The 21,828-nt window shown below is 38.8% G+C and overlaps 1 protein-coding gene across 2 annotated transcripts in view; it reads right to left on the minus strand.

Annotated features, from left to right (window-relative positions):
* The window catches only part of LOC103189063 (low-density lipoprotein receptor-related protein 1), a 147,158-nt gene that overhangs the window by 89,066 nt on the left and 36,264 nt on the right, over positions 1-21,828 (minus strand). For both annotated transcript variants that reach the window (XM_042344263.1, XM_042344262.1), the window contains 16 exons: positions 21,322-21,441; positions 20,622-20,750; positions 20,177-20,440; positions 13,229-13,391; positions 9,876-10,098; positions 8,970-9,159; positions 8,378-8,521; positions 6,481-6,717; positions 5,833-6,013; positions 4,781-5,003; positions 4,234-4,423; positions 3,411-3,533; positions 2,240-2,380; positions 1,271-1,396; positions 910-1,026; positions 120-200 (listed from right to left, as the gene is read on the minus strand). In XM_042344263.1, the coding sequence (XP_042200197.1) occupies positions 120-200; positions 910-1,026; positions 1,271-1,396; positions 2,240-2,380; positions 3,411-3,533; positions 4,234-4,423; positions 4,781-5,003; positions 5,833-6,013; positions 6,481-6,717; positions 8,378-8,521; positions 8,970-9,159; positions 9,876-10,098; positions 13,229-13,391; positions 20,177-20,440; positions 20,622-20,750; positions 21,322-21,441 (2,652 nt within the window). The remainder of the gene's footprint in view (positions 1-119; positions 201-909; positions 1,027-1,270; positions 1,397-2,239; positions 2,381-3,410; positions 3,534-4,233; positions 4,424-4,780; positions 5,004-5,832; positions 6,014-6,480; positions 6,718-8,377; positions 8,522-8,969; positions 9,160-9,875; positions 10,099-13,228; positions 13,392-20,176; positions 20,441-20,621; positions 20,751-21,321; positions 21,442-21,828) is intronic.

Raw genomic sequence — 21,828 nt, forward strand, 5'->3', positions numbered from 1 at the left:
ACTTTATGGAAATAGCTCCTAAAATGTTGTCTGATGTAAAAAGTGCAATTTGCTGCTGTTGATTTCAAATATGACGGTAACAATCAAGCAAAAACAGAACTTTCTATTATTGCACTTACCAGCATCACAGCGCCAGTTTATATTTATACACCGCCCATTGTTGCACGTGAACTGGGTTAAAGGAAAGCAAGTTGGATAGGCTGCAGATCAGAAAAACAGACAGACATGTTAAAATAAGATACATGTATTGCTTAATTTTCAGAAAACACTCCATATACCCATCTTAAGCATTCAGATCAATTATCTGCTCTTGTGGGTATGCTGTTATTTTGCCTTATTCATTCTGGTTAGCATACCATGCCCTCAACAAAGACAGCAGCAGGCAGCTAGGCTACCAGAGCTGGCTTCTCTGAAATCACAAGTATAAAGTGAGTGAAAGCAATCCAAATTGATTTCCATTTTATCCTATTTTGGTTGAAGAGGATCTCTTGACACCTTAGCAGAATCTGTGAGCTCACTGCACAAGGAACTGAAGGCTTCAGTGAAAATTGAATGTAACATTGCGCCAATGAACCACCGACATAGTCGAAACAAAATAGGCTTAAATATCTTGACGGTCACTCAATAGAAATTTATTATTATAACTATTGCATTATTTTACTGATATCTAGATGTCTTGCAATCAGAACATGAGGTTACTTGTAGACTGGATAATCGTGGCAAAACAACAGACAGGGCTGGACAGTAATTATTTTCGGCACACAGCATCTGATGCATTTGTCAGTAGTGAAAATGTAAACCTTACCAGTGAAGCTGCATAGCAGTTTGCAGAATTCTTGGGGGGGGGCAAGGAAATTAGTAGTTCCTTTTTTTGTAACTCTGAGTACTGATATGACCTTTTGTACTAACCACATGAGGCTGGCTCATCAGATCGGTCACCGCAATCATCATCCAAATCGCACGTCCAGGAAATGGGGATACACCTACCATTAGTACAGGAAAACTGGTTGGGTGGGCAGGTTCGGGCTATAATGGGAGAGCAAAATAAGTTATTACTATCCTATCAAATCCTGGGGATTGCATCAATATCATCTTAGAAACAACAACTAGATTGCAGACATACAGAAATATTAGAGGTAACAGACAGCCATAATTTATCTTCTGCTGAAATAACTTTTGAATGCCAGAATGCACCATTAACTAAATAAAATTTACATTGATTGGCTAAATAACTAATCTAAGCTTTACAAATCAGGAAATCTGTAACTACCTGAACAGGTAGAGTTTGATTCGTCTTCGTTGTTGCCGCAGTCATTGTCCCCGTCGCAAAGCCACCTAATGGGGATGCAGCGATTGTTCTGGCATTTGAAGCGGTCAGAGGGGCAGGTGTGCTGATCTGTGAATGTGCACACAATATCAAATGAACAGACATACGTAAGTACACAATCTAAAGCGTTATCAATGGGTGAGCTCACATTACTGCGCTGGCCAAAACTACAACCATTTTTAAGGAACCACCTTCTGTATTGGTGCCATTTGGTAATGGAGTGGCAAAATTGTTACCATTCCCTTTATGTTAACCTGAAGCAGTGTTTCACTTTTGTACTTACAACAGATTTGTGCCATAATGATAAAAAAAATAAAGGTCAGTATTGTAGTATGAGAAGCAAAACGTGCAAGGTTTTGATTCAATATCAAAGAGCTGACAAACAAAAAATTCCTACAGTGCCCAAGTGGGCAAATACAGTGGAAAAAGAAGGCTAGATTCCGAAACAGGGTAATGCAATCCTGCAACACATTATTAATAGAAAGCAGTTGCATGAAGCGATTACATACCATGATATTGCAAATTATTATTTAGAACAGGGTGGTCCAACCTTTTGGCTGCTGACCGCCAGATGCCCTATTTGAGAAACATCCGCAGGCTGCATAAGCAANTTTTTTTGTGTTTTCCTTCCAGAAATAAACATAACATTTACGGTTTATGAAGGGAGTAGGTGAGAGCGGGGGTGGGGGGTTCTAAACCAGTCGGACCACCCTGGTTTAGAAAATAAAGCAGCCTGTTCATAGTATCAGAAAGCAAATTTTCTGTATTTAGATACTAAACCAGCATGAAGTTAAAAAATGATTACCTAATGAAACAACATCATTGTCCCACATGAATAAAAAAATACTTTTGATAGTTTAAACTGATTCTTAATAAACAACTAATCGGAACTATAGCCGTTTTAATACATACGACAGATTTCTGGCACTTCATCGCTGTTATCCAAACAGTCATTATCTCCGTCACACTTCCAGCGTTCCTGTATACAGCGCCCATTTTTACAGGCAAACTCTCCAGGTTGGCACAGTGGTGGAGGGATATATGCAGGATTTGCTGGATTATAAAAACATAAAGGTGAAGTCATTAACTGGAGGCCAGCAACATTAAAACATTTTTAGATTAACATGAGATTAACAATATCTCTTGGCTGTTTAAAAGAATTAGGATTTAAACAGAAACTTTACATGTAACGGTCAAGCAGTCTGATTGGAAATACAATAAATTTATAAATAAAAAAATTAATTACAAACTTAGATAGTAATTTGTTACTTCACCTCTGAAGAAGAGTTTATATATACACACCATCCACTAAGCATAACGTAAACATCAGTGATCTCTGTAATACAGCACCAGTCTGATCTCAATCTGGTCACCCCTAATTGAGATCTTTAGATGTTAAACAACTACTGATCTAAAGACTTAAAACAAGATCAGTGACTATGTCAAGCGATTACAGAAAGGGTAAGAGACGAAAAAGATATGACCTTCCAGTTGAGGTCATCCCTACGAAAGTATTTCTGATATTATCACAGGCTCTGGCAAGTCTGAAAAAATTGCTATGTACTTCTGCAGCATGATTTTATACAAAAAAAAGTACAGTTCCAAAAGCCAAGTAAGAAAGGTAATTTTCTTCTCTTCTGGAAGAAAATGATGTGGGACACACACTCATAGCAAAAGCAGTTAACGCTTAGTTAATGAACTCTATTAAGGAATCAGACACACCTTAGTTATGAAGGTTATGAAACTAAAAGGTTATAAGATAAGTGCGGATGCAAATATTCCATGAAACACAATGATTCTGGTATTGTTTGGACTATGGAATAACATTAGTAAAATGCAAATACTCAGGGTTGAAGACTGCAGATTGTAATGCCAGACTGACATCCCTCAGTTTCACAAGATGACTGAAAGTCAGAAAGATAAAACACAAATCTCTCTTTTTCTCATGTTTTATCTAGTCTAATCTTATTTTTCATATTAAATATGTGAGATAAGAACCTAGTCATGCAGCAAATGGGATGTAGAAGGAATAGATTTGAGGGGTGAACATTTCTTTCATGTTCCGTATTTTCTTATTGCTCACCTTTGCAAGTTACATTATCATCATCAAGAAGCTGATCCTCTGCACAAGCACATGATCGTCCATTGGGAATTGCCAGACACAGACTGCTGCAACCACCATTGTTCACACGACAAGCATTAGTACCTAGTAAGAAAGAATGGAAAATCCATATACAATTGCCTACAGATCCTATGAAGTGCAAATTTCAGCATCAATGAACACTATTGATAAACCACAATATTGCCTCTGGGTCAGAAGGTTGTGGAGGCTTAAGTTTATAATCTAGGTTGACACTCCAATTCAGAACTGTGAAGTTCTGCAGGAGATGCCATTTGCCAAAAAAGCAGTACACTAGTCAAGTCTGACTACTTTTCAGGTGGAAGATAAAGATCGCACATCATTTAAAAAAAAAGGATGTTTTTCCTGGTTTCCTGACCTATAGATTAATTGGTCATTAATCTACTTTTGATACAATTTGATAAAATAATAAGACACTATAAAAATGCAAGTTCTTTCCTTTCTAAATGGAAAAAAATAATAACCGTTGAATTTATGGTAGGTAGCACCTTTCATATCAGGGGCATATACTGTAAAGTGTAGGGCGGATTGCAAGCAAACACGTCAAAATATCAAATTCCTTCAAATGGGGTGGACACAAAAATGAAGGGATTTTCTTTTTTAAAAAATTCATCCTTTTATTGTAAATGTTATTTTTTTTTAAATTAACTGCTTTGTAAAAAAAATCTCAACAACCAAAGTTGCTGCAACCAAGGATTCACAATATAATCACCAGTAATTCTGCATACTTATTGCAAACGCACTGAATTAGTTTAAAAGATTGTACCTTGTTGGTGTTGAGCATCATACATTCGGATTTCAAAGGTGGGTGGTCTTTCACTTCTCAAAAGCGTAACAGCTTTTGTTGTCTGATCAAGTTGGTAAATTCCCCCACTTCTGTACTCGGTCCAGAAGAGGTAATTATTGTAATGTGTAAATCCAAAAGGATGGATAAGTTCACCACCTTCATATACAGTCTGTAAGATATTCCAAAAATATATCAAATATGTTAGAACAAATTAATCTTGCATACTATATTGTTAGATGAGGAAAATACTGGAGCTTACATTTTTAATTGAGGCAACACCCCACAACAGAATTTGACTCAGATTGTTTGCACAAGATAGCGAATAACCGATTTTCTGCTCGCAGGATTCAAACAATTAGAATGTTAGTTCAGCACATAAAATTTCTGGTACAGGTATTGTAATTACACATAGCCAGAAATTCCAGCTTGCCAGAACAGATCTCCACCCCTGCATTAGTCCGGCTAGCCAGGGTTGAAATGTATAGAATTGCAGTATTATTACATTCTGGCTTAATATCAAACTTACCCTTCTATCTGTGCCATTCAAGAAGACTCTCTCAATTCGGTCATAGTATGCTTCACACCAATATAGTACTCCATTAGGAATATCCAAACTCAAACCATTTGGCCACAGAATAGTTTTGGAGGTCATAAAGATATTACGATTTGTACCATCCATCCAAGCTCTCTCAATCTTGCCTCTCTTTGTGTCTTTAGGATCTTCTTCCCAGTCTGTCCAATACATCCACCTTTCCCAAGTACAAAAAGAAATATTATCAACTGATCCATGTTCAAAAGTGCTCATTTAGACTATGCTTTTTTACCAACTTGAAAAGTAAAGATCTCAAAATATAAAGTACCAGGTGGTCACTAGAGGATAGCAAAGAATCATTACTATGGTGTATAAATTTTCCACCTTGCACCTCCTTCCACTGCAATCCTAACATAGACTGCAGGCCTTAAGTGAAGGTTTTTAATATGCAATGCCCCATTGTTATGGCTGGTGTATTTATTTAAATAATTTGTATTTTTAATGAGTCAATCACAAAGAAACACTTCAAAGTGTTCCACAGCAATTATTGTAGGCCAATGAGGTATTTATTTTGCACTTAGTAGACATCACATTCATCGGCACTAAATCAGAGAATACATTTTACAACCAGCTGTTATTTTGCTTAATCTTTTCCATTCAACCATAGCCAAATATCTTGTCTGAGTTCATAAACCAATCATATGAGAAATCATAAGCATAAACTTCATCCTAGAGAAGTGTGCTAGAGTACCAGCAAGTTTCAGTTCAATATTTACTCAGTGGAATAGCTAGCATTCAACTTTGAACACCAACATTCATGTTGAGCTTCCGGAAGTGCATTTGCTGAATTGCAATAGTCTGCTCACAATCGGTTACTGTTCTCATACAGGCTGGTATGCAAGTTCATTACCCTTGGGAAGAAAGAGGAGAATACTCTCTCTGTGATCATTTAAAAGGAAACCCGCATTACGACTGAAATACCAAATGTTAGTAATACCATAAGACCTTATTTACAATTCAATTTTTCAGTTATCCATGCCACATACCCATTTAATGGATCCACAACAATTGCACGAGGATGAGTCATCTTCCCTTCTATTAAAGTCTTTCTGGTTTGAGAAGCCTTTTCTAGTCGAGCTACACTGATAGTCTTTTTTGGACCATCATCTGTCCAGTAAAGATTGTTTCCCATCCAATCTACTGCAATGCCCTCCACATTATTGAGACCTTCAAAAGAAGAATATAATCAATAATAAGCTCATGAACCAACATCACAATACCTGTGTACATTTGGCCTGTACCACCTAGAACATTACTCTCTAGCATTAATAGACATGAAGTAGTTGGAATGCTGAACGATTCCACCCTCCAGGCATAAGGAAAGCAACATGAAAGTAAGAAGGCCATTTAGGTAGATTATGGGCTTGGTTCTGTGCCAGTAAATATCAGAGCTGTTCCATATTTTGTTAAAATAAATGTAATTTAATCAAAAAGCTTGACTTAAACAAAAAAGAAGTTGATTTAGAACCAGAAGCCTGAGGTTTCACTCAGCCCTTCACCTTTTCATGCTTGATAAAGGTAGTACAACTAAAATGTTGGGGTGGGGGGGGAAGAGAGGGAGACATTGGATGAACAGAAAAGCACAACTTTTCGAATAAAAACAAACACTGAATTGTTTTTATTTTTTAACTTACCATCTTTTAGTATAGTTTCTCTTTCTGTACCATCAATTTTCTGTCGCCCAATTAGGTAGCTTGTAGTGTCAGCAAAGTAGATGAAGCTCGATTCTGCATGGAAGTCCAAAGCACGAGGGTTCACCAGATTTTCTATCGGTATCATATACTCATCGGGTACTTTAGCATTCATGTCCATTCCTCGGATAATACCAGGACGACCCTTGCCATACACCAGAAAAAGTTCGTGATCAGGTTCTGAAAGAAAGAGTGAAAATGCAACATATAAATTATCTGATGGAAAGAAAGCAGCACTTAAATGGGACAGTATTAATGACAAAGATGTCCCAGGAACACACCTAAATTTCCTAAAAGCCATTAAGCTATACTGTATCTTTTCAATTCAGGAAACAATGTGCCCTTAATTTAGTGTTACTGCTCCAATAGATCAGCTAATAACAGCAACGTATGGTATGTGCAGTGGAATTTACAACTTTATTTCTGCATTTCATTTAAAAAGATTTCCATTTTTTCAGTTTAATTCCTTTCATCTTCCAGCCGGAGCCAAGTTTCACCAGGAAATTCCAGCACTGAAGCAGTTAAAGTTCCCCGAATAATCAAAACTGTCTGAAGGGGCAATTTCAATGCAAATGACTTCTGCCTGCTTTTGTTCCAAAGGCCTGCATACAATTATACTTACAATTAAACCAGTTATTTCGCAGCATTATAAGACTAAAGATCACATTGACCAATTAACTAATTTAAATTTATTCCAGAGACTTCCAATAAATTAGCAGCTAGCTATTTTTGCATATTTCATGGTATTTCAAGACATTGAATTATATACTCCAAAGAATCCATGTGGAACACACAAAACTTCCTGACTGTAGTCCAAACAGAAATAACATTCATTCTACCATTTTGCACTACTCTCCAAGACTTGTACCACCATGTCTAGCTTGCGACAGGATCACAAACAGGGGCGGAGCGCCACAGAAGGAAAAGACAGGTGCCACTTACTCCTCCTGTAATTATTTTAACCACAAAATATCACCCTCAAAACATGCAGTCAATTCACGTTGCACTATATTCTGTGAAGCACTTTGAGACATCGCATCAGTGTGATAAGGCGCTATATCAAATGCAAGGACTATTATTATTCTATTGTAACTGCGCTCATTCTGGGATTCAGGTGTGCCTACCCCCTTTCAGGACAGCCCACACACATACACATGAAATTTAGAACTTAAAAATAAGCTTTGTAGAGATCAGAAAGCATCCAGCAGTCAAGCACCTTTATACTGTAAATCAAACATCCACAGGTACAATACACAATTACTGTGTGTACGCAAACTGCAGGATGATGGTGTGTGTTTTAAAGTCACAATTATTGCTTTGCTTTGACACACCGCAGATGGTAGACCATTATTGCTAACTAACGTGGAGTCCTGTAGCTCAGTGGTTAGAGCACTCTCTTTGCAAGTGAGAGACCCGAGTTCAATTCCAGGCAGAGGGCGAAACCTTGGGCAAGTTTCCTTACTCCACACAGAGCCTAATAATAATCCCTCCAAAACCCAAAACAATAATAAATTGGTCATTTTCAACCCGTGACTGTTTGTGGGCCATTGCTGCGCGCAATTGGCTGCCGCGTTCGCCCACAAATATACAGTCAATTCACTTTACAGTGTGTTCTGTGAAGCGCTTTGGGACGTCTTCCCGACGTGAAAAGCGCTATATCAAATGCAAGGATTATTATTACTATTATTATCAATGTAAAATCTTTTTATTTCAGTTTCAATTTCAAAAGCAAAAGGAAGAAGGATTCCAACAGATATTGTTCACGGGTTCTTGGATATACATGGCACTGGTACAAACCACAAACCAATTCCCCAAATGTTACTACAGGTTAAAGACTTACTTTTGCAGGATTTGCCATCACTGCCCAAACTAAATCCAGACCGGCAACGGCAAGTGCGTGATTTGTGACTGTTGCCCAGAAGACAGATATCAGAGCATCCACCGGGTTTGTTGAATTGATCAGGCTCACAAGCATGGCTTCTCACTGGCAATACAATGTAAAAGGAAATGCACTTTAGGAATCGGAAAGACTCATTTGAATCTGAAAGACAAGTAGCAAGTCTTGGCATCTATCCTGGCCTACTGTATAATCATATTGTTGCTATTAATCCACTATTATTCAACAGGGGGAGGGAGAAGATCACAGCTGATCGGGAGCAACAATTTTGACCGATTTCTCCTGCTTGAACCAAGGAGTAGCCAAATGTAGCACAACCTCAACTAACTACTTGGATGAGATCAGCTAATTTAGACTTGAACTTCAGAACCCCAGGACTCAAAAGCTCAGTGCTTTATGCCTTCACCCATCAATTTATTCAGGCCTTGGTCTGCTGCTGTTGAGCAGAAAAAGGTTTCTCTCTGTAAAAAAGACAGAAATTTAATAATTAAGGGTTAAAATGTGCATTTTTTAAAATTATAATTTAATTTCTCACCTGTTGACTGCCGTCGCTGGTGATAGACATGAAGGGCTCCTCCTTTATCAACACGCGTCACCACTTGGAAGTCCGTTTTGTTGAAACGATTCACTCGGATTACACTGGTTTTCTGCTGTCCGTTGGCATTATCAGAATTTGTGGCATACAGATAATTCTCAAATACTGTGAGACCGTATAAATGTTCGATCTGTCAGCAAACAAGAATCATTAGGTGAGTAGTTTTGAGTGGTAGCTCCTACTATTTGTAGTCCATGAAATTTGAGTGACATTGAGATGCTGGACTATAAGACTAAACAAGTGATACTCAACTTGTATGGAATGTTAGTTAAGAGATTGGGCTCAGTGTAGGTCACTCCACTGAGAAAGGAGATGTGTCACAGAGAGGGTGCAGAGGAAATTTACTATGGTAATACCAGGGGGGAAACTGGGCTATTTTCACTGGGACAGAGAAGATTAAGAAGAAAAATGATAGGTCTTGAAAATAATATTTTTTTAGTATAGGGTAGATAGGGAGAAATTACTTCCAACGGTTGCAGTTGGTGACTAGAGGGTATCAAATTAAGATAATTACCAAAGGAGGAGATTAAAAGGAGTTTTTTTTAATACATAAACATACAGCGTTACAATGTGGAATGCCTGCTGAGTAGTCAAGGTAGGGTCCATATTAGCTTTTAATAGGGAGTCATTTGCATAAATATGGGGAAAAGACAGGTAAATGGGACTGAACAGATTGCTCTTTCAAAGAGTCAGCTCAGACAGGAATGGCCAAATGGCTTTTTGCTGTCTCATTGTTCTACATATCTCAATGTTGCATGAAAGATAAATAACAAGCCATCGTAAAAGTTTTTCTTAAGAAGCGAGAAACTATTAATGTCATTTTGATCTGATTACATTAATACGTACAAACTGTCCTTGGATGATGGCGTGCCTGTTTTTGCCTTCATAATCCACCACTTCAATGTAGTCCAGATATGCATCAGCCCAATATACCAGTTTATTCACCAGATCAAGTGCAATTCCATGAGGGAATACTATCTTACTGTCGACCAGCTTTGTTCTGTTCTGACCATCCATGTCACATCTCTCTACTTTAGGAATCTGCCCATAATCGGCGAAGAACACTTTTCTGTATAAACAAGAGAAAGAGTGCTGATGATTTGATTATAATTTCTTCAAGTGAAGGAGATATGTGTGAAAAGATATGTGTGCACCAAGTAAGTTCATGAACACTCTACACACATCTAGAAGACTCCAAACTTCTCTCTTATAAGGAGGTAAATGGGACTGAATGAAACACCCCCTCAATGGGAAAATCATTTTCAAAATTACAACAAGCTGAGGAAATGGACAACCGTGAGCATAGCTCCAGTGTCTTACCATTACCACAGAATCATAGAAATTTACAACGGTATGAGGTCATTCAGTGCATCGAGTCTACATCAGCTCTCAGTGCAATCTCGCTCCATCCCACTCTCCCAATATCCTTCAAGCCTTGATCTTTCATGTACCTGCCACCTTACTTGGTAGGGCATTCCATATCCCAACAAGAATCAGTGTGAATAATAAGCACAATTCAGGGGAAGGGAAACAAGGGCAGTGTCATGCGCCCTGACATGACAACTACCAGTCTGTATCCAGTCAGAAGAGCCTGGATGGGACTGTCCTTGCCCTGCTTGGCAGCTCTCTGAGGTTGGAGATTCACTTTGAGGGGAGTCCATCTGAATTCCAGTTCCAATAATCCGTTGATCAGCACAGTAGCACCCATGTCCAGCATGCCACCAACCTAGTTTCCAATTTCAATCAAGATTCCTTTAAATCCCCCAAGTTCCAAAAAAGATTTCAATTCCTCTGTGCAGTGCCCCCTTAAGCGGAATGAACTTCTGAATGACCATCACTTAAACTCATAGCAAATCACTCAAACCCAACACAACTCTTTAGGAACAAATTAGCCACTGCTACCAGGTATTTCATCCACCCAACAGATTTAATTTGGTAGGTCTCTTGCTGGAACGACAGGCAATCCCAGGACTTGAACCTGCGACTCTGGGGTGTACAAAGTAAGAAAACATATTTTACGATTTTCTTTTTAAAAATTCATTCAAAAACAATACCTTCCATTAGATGAGATCATCAAGATCAAATTAAAGTCTTTAAACTTTGCATGATGCATTTTTCTTAGTACGAAGACAGGAGGAAAATGTAATGAGTAAAACAGATGCCCCCAAGGCTGAGATCAGTGTTGTGGAAGTGATAGGAAAGTTGGAAACATGGTGGCATTCAGTGAAGGAATGCTGACAACATCTCTAAGCAGATTATTGGACTCCCAAATATCCATGCAACAGCTGTTTACTGAATCATGTAGGCAAAGCATATATTAGCTAATCCGCAATAGCCATCAGGCCACTCTATGCATCAAATCAAAATAAACTAAGCTTCCTTTGAACTAATTATAATAGGGATCTGACAGCAATGTTGACTTCAGAGAATGATGGTTTGAAAGAGATAATTAGAAGGCTTTCTTTCTTGTATCATTTAAAGGCAAGCACTGAGTGAAGTAAGGTGTGAGTAAAATTTGCCATCAACCTGTGTGATTCCACAGGCCTTCAAAGCGATCACTATCGATGTAATCAATAAATTGGAAGGAAAAAAGAGAAATCGATCAAAAATAACTGGCACTTATATAGATAGCCCTTTCACAAGGGAAAATGTCTCAAAGGACTGTATAAAGAGAGAATGGAAGGTTAAAAAGGAACAAAATAATGGAAACTGTCGAAACCCTCAACCACGCATTCGTCACCCCAAGGCTTGATTACGGGAACTCCCTCATCGGCCTTCCCAACTCTTCCCTTCACAAGCTGCAGGTCATCCAAAACTCTGCAGCTCGTGTACTCTCACACCAGGCTCTGCGACCCCATCACTTCCACCCTCGCCCGACTCCACTGGCTCCCTGTCCCCCAGAGGATTGAGTTTGAGGTCCTCGCCTTTAAGGCCATCCATGGCCTTGCCCCCTCCTACCTCTCTGACCCTCTTGATTCCCTACCAACCTCCCCGCTCCCTCCGCTCATCAGGCTCTGGTCTGCTCCATGTCTCCTGCCCGATCCTCCCTACCATCGGTGGCCGGGCTTTCAGCCTCGCTGCCCCCACATTCTGGAACTCCATCCCAAGGTCCCTTCACCTCGCTTCCTCCCTTGCATCCTTCAAGGCCGGTCTCAAGACCCTTCTCTTTGCCCATGCCTTTGGTCTCCCTCCCACCTCTCTGCCTTCCCTCACCCCTACATCACCCCTCCCCCATGTTCGGGCCCCGACATCTGACTGTTCAGCGCTTTGGGACGTTCCCCCGACATGAAAGGCGCTCTATAAATGTAATTTTGTTGTTGTTGTGGTATTACCCCATTGCTTACATGACGCAATCAGTTAGCTAAGCAGAACTTTCCTTTTGCCTCCCGCATTCAAAATTAGGATCTGAGATTTCACAATCAAGATAATTTTGCATGTCAGCTGGAACTCATTTAAGAAAATATTGCACAAGTCAGCTAAATTATTGCAACTGACTCATACTCAGCAGACAAAACTTGGGCAATTCCACTGAATTTCAATCCATCTGCTATGTACATTCTCAAGATGCATTCTGCCGTTCAGACTAATTGGTGATTGATCCATCCAGTCCATAAACTAGTTATTAATCCTTTCAGTGTTCTCCCCCAAAGGTATCCATTATCGGTATTTTTTCATAAGAGATGTGTTTCATTGAATAACTTTGTTCCATAAGCTAATTTATGTACCTGTGATTAGATTTGTCCGTTGGAAACTGCACCATGCATTTCACCGATGGCCTTTTGCAGTTGAGAAGCCAAAGTAATAGCAAGGCTTAAATGAGATTTAATAGAATTGTTCCAGATTATGAATGTTTGAGAAAGTAAATTTCCATTGATTTGTAATTTAGCATCAAAGGGCATAAACTCAAGATAAGTAGGAGGACTAAGGGGATTAGAAAAAAATATTTTTACACAAAGACTAGGATTCAAATTTTAAGAGCTACTGAAGTAGAGCTAATCACTTCGTTTGAAACACTTGAAAAATAAAGATAGAAAAGGTTAGGAGGAAAAAGCAATTTGTGATTAGACTGGGTAGCTCCGAGAAAGCAGAGAAAAGAGTATGGCTCGGGCATGATGAATTAAATGGCCTCTTGCTAAAATTTCTATTATTGTATGAAACTTATTAAAAACACAATTTAAGCTTTATAAAATCAAACTCACCCCATAGTTGGATCCAGAGCAATGCTTTTGGGGTTGTATAATTCCACATCAAGCAATATCACGCAGGTGTCTCCATTTTTATTGCACACAAATATACGATTATCAACATCATCCACAAAGTAGAAATTTCCAGTCAACCAGTCGATGGCCATTTGTTCCACATCTGTATTAACAAAAGATTTTTTCAACCAGTGAAATGAAACATTCCAGAATGACTGATTGACTGTTAATTATGAGACAACAGCAATATATAAAATGATGAATTCATCAATTGTTTTTTTAAAAATGCATTTATCAATAGTGAACAGGATAGAAAAAACATTTAGTTTTCTAGCAACAACACTATTTCAAAGCCAGTCATTAGGAACTACTTGATACATGATCACTCTTTAATCTAATCATTCATCTAATTTCCACTACAGACAAAACAAATGGACAACTCATAATTCTTGCCCTACAATAGCATTCCAGTAATAGCATTTCATAACTGCTGGCAGGATAGCTGCATAAAATGACTCAATTATTTGGAACAGCAACAACAATAGGAATGTCTGGCACTTAGGTATCCATTTTTTCTACCAGGATAGTACGTTAGGAATACACTGTGCATCCCTAACAGGTTGTTGTCAACATTCAACACGAAAGGACAATGTTAAGATAGTACCAGTTATAACCTAGCCATGGGGTGAAAACCTATATTTGTAAAATCTCGACCACTGCATTAATATTCTTTCCTTCAGAAGCATTGTCATTTGATTTTGATAAAAGATCAGCTGAACAATCACTCTGAAGTTGTTTTGACTGCTACCAGATATGAGGAACCAACCACTTTGAAGTATAATGCATGAAAGGATAGTGCTGGAAACTAGAAACTTTTTTCAGATTTCAATCGTAATTAGTTTTGGATTGGAAAGTTAGTTGGAATCATAAGAAAATCTAGCAAACAGCATATTATTTCACTCAAAGTGCACTTAAACCCTAACAAATGTGATTATAATTTTAATTTGCCTGTAGAACAGTTCCCAAATGTTAAAGTAGGAAATATTGGAAGATACTACCAATGGAAAAGAAAATTCTTTCAAGTGTTACAAGCGTGTGTTTACTTATTCTTTTAGAAAAGGACTGGCGAGAATTAACTGCAATCAGAAGAGGCAGTGGAGGCAGTGCAAATATCAGTCAGTCTCAATCAGCTGTGTACTTCAAGAATGGAAAACAGTACATGATATTTTTAATTTTCTGGATGACTATTCAATCTAATCAATCATTTTCTACCATTTGGTTACGCACGAGTTTGCAGTTGTTGCTAGAAAATAAAATATTGGCCTCTTCACATTTGTATGCAAGAACAAAAAACATGTCAAACCCAATTATCACAGCACAGTATGTTCTCTAATTGAGCCTTTGGCTCATCTAAGTCAGCCTCATGATATCACCAAAGGCAGACCATTGGTAACATTTTAGAGAGTGGACAGATGCATATTCACTCAAAATGGAGCATATAAATAAATCTCGGACATACAGTGGTCTTGAATTGTTAGGTCTTAAACATAGTTTAGATTCTGTGATGGATATCCTCTGTATGGTCTATAGGGGAAGGAATCCAGATGAATCTCCAGGCAAAGTAAAAAGTTCTCTTTAAGCCCCTTCCAAAACACTTCATTTTCTATTGTCCTGGGTCAATAGAAAAGTGCGTCTGCACTTTTCCCGCAGAATCCGCTACAAGCCCCGGGCCTCTGCGCGCTGTTTGCTCAACGCTGCTACTGTGGGCAGAGCAGCTGCGATCACGCTTCGTGGCGCGAGGAGTGTTGGGATGGTGCAAACGGCACGAGCGGGAAATCGGCTTCGCTAGTGAGTGAACCGCGACAGAAATAGCAGCCGTGTCAAACTCCTGCCATCTGTTTGCTCAACCCCTGAGCTAAAGTGAGCTCCTACAACAAATTCTTGGTAAGTACTGTGCTATTCAAATTAACAAATTCTTTATTTTAAACATAACTACATTTTCAGGAAACGCATGCAGGTGGTTTCAATCCAGGTTGTTTCACAAAATCCATCTTTCAATAGCACCAATCAACCCTCGGCAGAAAGTATCAAAGCCCCCTGAAATTTTCCGCAAAATTTTGTCAAATGCCCCGCAATTTTAGCAAATATTTCTGCGGTTTTCTATTGTCCCAGGTCATAAGATTATCTTTACAGGTGACATTGCTGTGAAAAGAATCTAAAATTGCTGAGCTTGCACCCCTGTAAATCTACCTTATATGTCTCAAGGCTACAGAGGAAAGCAAATAAAAAATCACTGCACTGCCAAGATTTGCTGTAACAAGTTAAACCTCAATCAAAGCGGTGTCATGTGGAAGATCTCCACTGTATTCGTCTAGACATGGCGTCTCACACACATGAAGAATCGACTCTGAATTTGCCATTTTTAGCACAGGAAAATGGCCAACTTTCTGTGCGCGTGACTGGTGATGCTATGATCCGGATGACAGCCATTTTGGCTTCTCTTGCACCAGCCAGCTCTTAGAAGTACTGATGAAGCTGACCGTCACTCTGCCTACATGCAGAAAGCGGAAGTGCTGACCTGAAATCATACCCCATTATAGATGCTGGTCAAGATTTTATACGTCCAAACTACTGCATCATACCAGGGCATTTTGGTACAGACAGCTAATAAGGTTTGCACCATTCTCGAGATTAACATGTTTGCACACCCAAGCTAACAGATGTGAAGGACCTTTAGAAATCAACACAGGATAGAAGGGTATGGGATACCAGGGCAGTGGGAATGCAAAAACGATTTTCTCTGAGAGTTAGTGCAGACTTGATGGGTTAAATAGATGCAAATGTATGATGTAAAATTTCTATGATTCTATGAATAAAGAAAACTGATGGCCAACCACCCTTCAGCGGTTTCTCAACAGGTTTTACACCCTCACGTTAATTCAAAATTATCCCTGTAATTCTCAGTGAAAATGTCACGTTAAATATCCACTGCCCCAGAATGAATCTAAAGAGATCATCCTGAAAGATTCTTTCACCACAGGAAATCTTTTAACATTCAGCATGCCAGGAAATCTTATGTTAACTAATTGCAGTATTTCAGAGGCAACCTTTTCTCAAGATAATATACTGGATTGCAATATTTCTCCAGTTTAGCATATATAATTTACTCTATCATAGACTTCTTGGCATTTGAGATTCATTCACAGACTAAAACACATTCCTTTATATAGAACCACTCAATATTTTTCTTTCAAAATAAAATCTTTTTTGTGAACTTAATAAAATTCAGAAGTTTGTTGCAACGACAACTTGCATTTATATAGCAAACTGTGCACAATTGGCTGCCACATTTCATCCACAAAATATAGTCAATTCACTTATTCACAGTATATCCTGTGAAGCACTTTGAGGCATCTCAAAGACATAAGGAAATGTAAAGATTATTATTATAGCGCCCTTCACACAGGTAGGATCTAGCAAATAGTTCTATTTGTTCCTGACAGCCCAAATACTTCGCTGCAGTTCAATGATGTAACTTTTAATATTTAAAATACATTTGTCATAATTTAAAGTCATACTGGAACCTATATACAACAATAGGTCAGTAATAAAATGCAGTTTTGCAATTAGGGGCACTTTAAAAATATAAAATGAGGTTTAAATGTTCCTCTGGTGTATCAGATCAGGATATTTCTAAATCACAGAATGAAAAATTGTGCTGTTCAATAGTAATTTGAGGGCAAAATGCAGCAATAAGCCAAATCAGATAACATGAACTTTGTAAATGCAGATTTCTCATAAACAAGCAAGTTGTGCCTGCCAACAAAGTCATTAGGAAGAAAATAAAACCAATTCTCAAATGTATTTTCGTATACTACAGCCTTATTACGATATTTACCGTATTTTCTCTTTCACAAAGCAATTCTGAATTAGGTACAAAAAGCCCTGAAAGCTCATGGATTTTTTGTATATTGGGTGCCAATGAATACCATAATCAATTGATACAAGGCACACTTGGATCTTGGCTAGATCACAAACTTTGAACATTCAAAATTATGACAAGTATTTAAGAAAAAATATAATCTTTGCATTTGATATAGCGCCTTATCAAGACATTTCAAAGCGCTTCACACAATATTACTGTAAAGTGAATTGACTGCATATTTTGTGGGTGAAATGCGGCAACCAAAGTGCACAACAGTGTCCACATTTGGATTGAAGTGATCACATTTTTAAAAAAAAAATTGGAAGGAACTATTACCCCCGGAAAAGAGATCCGCCAATCGCCTAACACCCGGGTTCCTACTTGCTGCTAGGTAAACAGTGGCATGTGGAGTAAGGAAATTTGCCCACCATTTCGCCGTGCCAGGAATCAAACCCAGGTCTCCCGCTTACGAGGCAAGTGCTCCAACCACTAAGCTACAGAACTCCACCTTTGCTAAAAGAATAAAAGTTATCCTTTCAACAAAAACATTTTCAAATAACTAGTTTTGGTATTAGAGAAATACATTATTTGGAGTCATCTTGTAATGAAAGTCAAAGAGTCTGGAGGCAGCGGGTTTAAACAATTGCATTAATGGTTGTGGTGAATCAAGTAAGCCTTAAAACAAGTTCTCCGTAATTATAAACTTGCTTCAAAACTTCCATAGATTTAGCACCAAACAGATTTGATAAGACAGTTTGTTTTGAAGCAATTTTTTACATCTGGATCAAAAGCATGGTTTCTCATGAATTCTGCCACTTATTTCTTCAAGACTTCTCTTACTGTTCAGAATTTTTAATTTATGGATTATGTTAATACTTGAAAATAGGGCTTCATCACTTTGAAAAGTCTCAAGACACTTGACAAGAGTTGCTTTCAAATGCAACAACTATTGCATGTGTGGAAACTCAGCAGCAAATCTGCAGCAGATGCATATTTACAAGATGAATGATGTATTAGCTTGAATTTAAATGGGGAAGGAAACACAGAGAACTCCTGTTATGTCTAACTATTCCAACTAAAACTAGCAGGACCTTGGTTTTATCTATAGGAAGGCACCTCTGATAATGCAACGCTCACCGAGTACTTCAGTGAAGCGTGTCCAGATTATAAACTGAATTTCTCTTGTTGGGCTCAAACTCAGAACCTTCGATGCAGAGGCAAGAGTGAAACCAACTGAGCCAATTTGCCACTCATTGACTTTACAAAAGTAAAAGGACACTGAAATTATTGCAATAGTGTTTTTCCAACTTGGGTTTTCTGAAAATATCCAACTTTTCATTCAGTAACTAAAACATGAAAATTGTACAATCATTTATTGTGAAATAACCACAGCACATCTGCCACTCAGATCACATGCTGGTGAAAAGTACTCATTAATAAGCAGTTCCCTGAAGGCTTGGCTCTCATTCAGAATACATATGCACTTGGCAATTCTCATGGAATTTATAAGTGAACAATGTGACTCAGGAAAAACATACAAAGCATTTCAATACAAAGCTTTACCGCCAACTTTACTCAATATCGGTTGGGTACAACATTCAGTAGATAAGGAAAGTCTACATTTATTTCGACAGGACACGCAACTTCTTCATATCGCATAACTACATCAAATAAATGTAGTTCGTCAAGCTCTTTGCTGGGAAGACAGAGTTATTTCCCTCTCACAGAACAACATGCAGGGAAGGATACTGTAGCAAGGGCGAACATCTTAATTGTATTGAGGTAGCAATAACGCAAGCCAGATATTTCTCATAGGCAACTGAATACTCCCCCGAATACAACAACAACAACAACAACAAGATTCCATTTATAAAGCGCCTTTCACGTCAGGAGGACGTCCCAAGGCGCTGCACAGTTGGGTCATGACCCGAGCAGGGGGGAAATGGTCAGGGTGAGGGGAGGGAAGGGATGGAGCGAGGAGGGGGGAAATGGTCAGGGTGAGGGGAGGGAAAGGAGGGAGCGAGGAGGGGGGAAATGGTCAGGGTGAGGGGAGGGAAAGGAGGGAGCGAGGAGGGGGAAGAGAGTCGAGAGAAGAGCTGAAGGCTCGGTCAAAGAGAAAGGTTTTGAGACCGGCCTTGAAGGAGGAGAGGGAGGAAGCGGCGAAGGCACTGGGGGATAGAGTTCCAGAGCCTCGGGGCTGAGAGGCTGAAGGCCCGACCACCAATGGTAGGGCGGTTGGGGCGGGGGACGTGAAGCAGACCGGAGCCAGAGGAACGGAGGGTACGGGTAGGTAGGGGGATAGTAGGTTGGAGAGGTAGGAGGGAGCGAGGCCGTGAATGGCCTTGTAGGTGAGGATGAGGATCTTGAAATCAATCCTCTGGGGGATGGGGAGCCAGTGGAGGCGAGCGAGGGTGAGGGTGAGGGCGAGGGCGAGGGTGAGGGTGAGGGTGAGGGTGGGAGTGATGTGGTCGCGAAGCCTGGTGCGGGACAGTACACGAGCTGCAGAGTTCTGAATGACCTGCAGTGTGGAGGGAGGTGGCGGGAAGGCCGGCGAGGAGAGATTTCCCATAGTCCAGCCTTGAGGTGACAAAGGCGTGAACCAGAGTTTCAGCCGCGTGAGGGGTGAGGTAATGGCGTAGTCTGGCGATGTTCCGGAGAACAAACTAGTGTGTATAACCCATGGGGGGAGGGTAGACTTTTGCCAGTTTGTCACTTAAGAATCTCACAAAATATTAAAACACAAAATATAAAATACGTATACACATGTGTACTCTGAAAATCTAGCTGTTGAAAGCAACTAAAAAAATTACTTGCAATGTTATTTTGATTCGACCACTTTTAAATTTTGATGACTTTCCTTTTAAATTCACTGAATGACAAAGATAACTTAAACTTCAATTTCAAATGAAAAGTAAATCAGTTCTGCAGGTTGTGTTTTATTTTTTTTAAAAAAACTAGCAGGCCCATTTTAAGCAATGAGCAACCCAACGTTCAGTTTCACAATAATAAAATTTGTAACTTACGGTGGACACTGAGTGAAATATTGATCACACGTTCATCTGTAAATCCTTTAAGATTTGTGATCTTGGCACATTTAAGCAGCGTTTCAGCGGCAGCATCTCCAACGTAGACCCAACAGACTGTCTCATCAGCATAAATGAAATCCATTGCTGTCGTCTGTTTGGTACTTATAGGGTTGACAGTATGGATACTTCCCCCGTGCAGGTATGTGGCCATAATGTTCTGGGAATTAGCAATAAGCAACACTGGTGGCCTATCAACCGGTTCTAGAATATAAAACATTAAAAATACTTTCAGAACAATTTTAGATTTTCATGGGAAAGAAAAACTGATCAGGCATTTGTTTGAATTCTGATAAAGCACTACAAGTTCTAGTGAAAAGACTCATTGGTGTTCAGACACCAAACCGGTCACACTTACCCAAACTTGAGAAAAAACAATTCTTACCATTTTTTGCTTTGCATGATTTGTTATCTGGTTGCAGCAGATAACCTTCCACACAGCTACATATGTAGGACCCATCCGTGTTTGTGCATGTTTGACTACATGTTCCATATATTGCACATTCATTAAAATCTAATTAGGATAAAAATTAAAAATGTTAGAACTTTAAATTTGTCATTTTTCATGGCGTTAGTTTAAATATCCAAATACCAACTGTCCAGCGCCTTGGGACATCCTCTCGACGTAAAAGGTGCTATACAAATGTAATTTGGATTTGTATGTTGTCACATAAAGATAATTATAATAGAGATTCCATTGACAATTAAAAAAACAAGGAGTAAAACATACGAAAAGCATATTTTAAAATCTTTGCAGGTACACCTAAAATTCCATTTTGCTCAACGAATACAACATGCATGTTGTGGGTATTGCCTATAGTTTATTTCACCATGTCAATACATTGCAAAGCTGTTCTGTTCAATCAAAGATTTAAAACACATTGGATAGAATTGTCATAAGCAGTTTCCTTTTTTGCATTGGATTCCTACCACCCACTTTAAAATTACTGGAAGTCTCTCCAAAAATTGAAAGTAAGTTGTACATGGATTCTTGGATGCCGAACTGTACCCTGAAATAACAGTGCACAGTACAGCTTTCCCACTACAGAAATTTATCCATGAAAAAGAAAAACAGGAACACTGACCTTTACAAGTTTTGCCATCCTCTGCTAACTCATAACTGTTGTTGCAGTAGCAGACTGGTCCATCATTTGTGACAGCACATCTGTATTTACAACCAGTTTTCGTACAGTTCTCTGCAAACTCTGAGGACAGAAAATGGAGCAACTTAATTTCTGGACAGTTTCTAAACCTATTAAAAATTAATAAACCTGGTACTGGTATTTAATTTACTTCAGAAATTTGTGAACAACCCAGACACTTTTATAATGAAACTGAATCATCTCAAAGTACTTCACTAGAAGTGACTAGTGCCAGTTCGCCCACCAGTTCCCACAAGCAACCATGGTGAATGACCACCTTATCTGGAGAATTGTTGGCCAGGACATAGGAAAATGTCCTTCTCACTTTAAACAGTAGCACAGGATTTTTACTGTCAATAGAATACCTAACACACATTTATGTACTTCACATAAATAAATAAAGTGAATAAAAATAATCTGAAATGATCTGAAAAGTGAATATTATGTAGG

The sequence above is a fragment of the Callorhinchus milii genome, unplaced genomic scaffold (genome assembly GCF_018977255.1).
Source record: "Callorhinchus milii isolate IMCB2004 unplaced genomic scaffold, IMCB_Cmil_1.0 Scaffold27, whole genome shotgun sequence".
NCBI lineage: Eukaryota > Metazoa > Chordata > Chondrichthyes > Chimaeriformes > Callorhinchidae > Callorhinchus > Callorhinchus milii.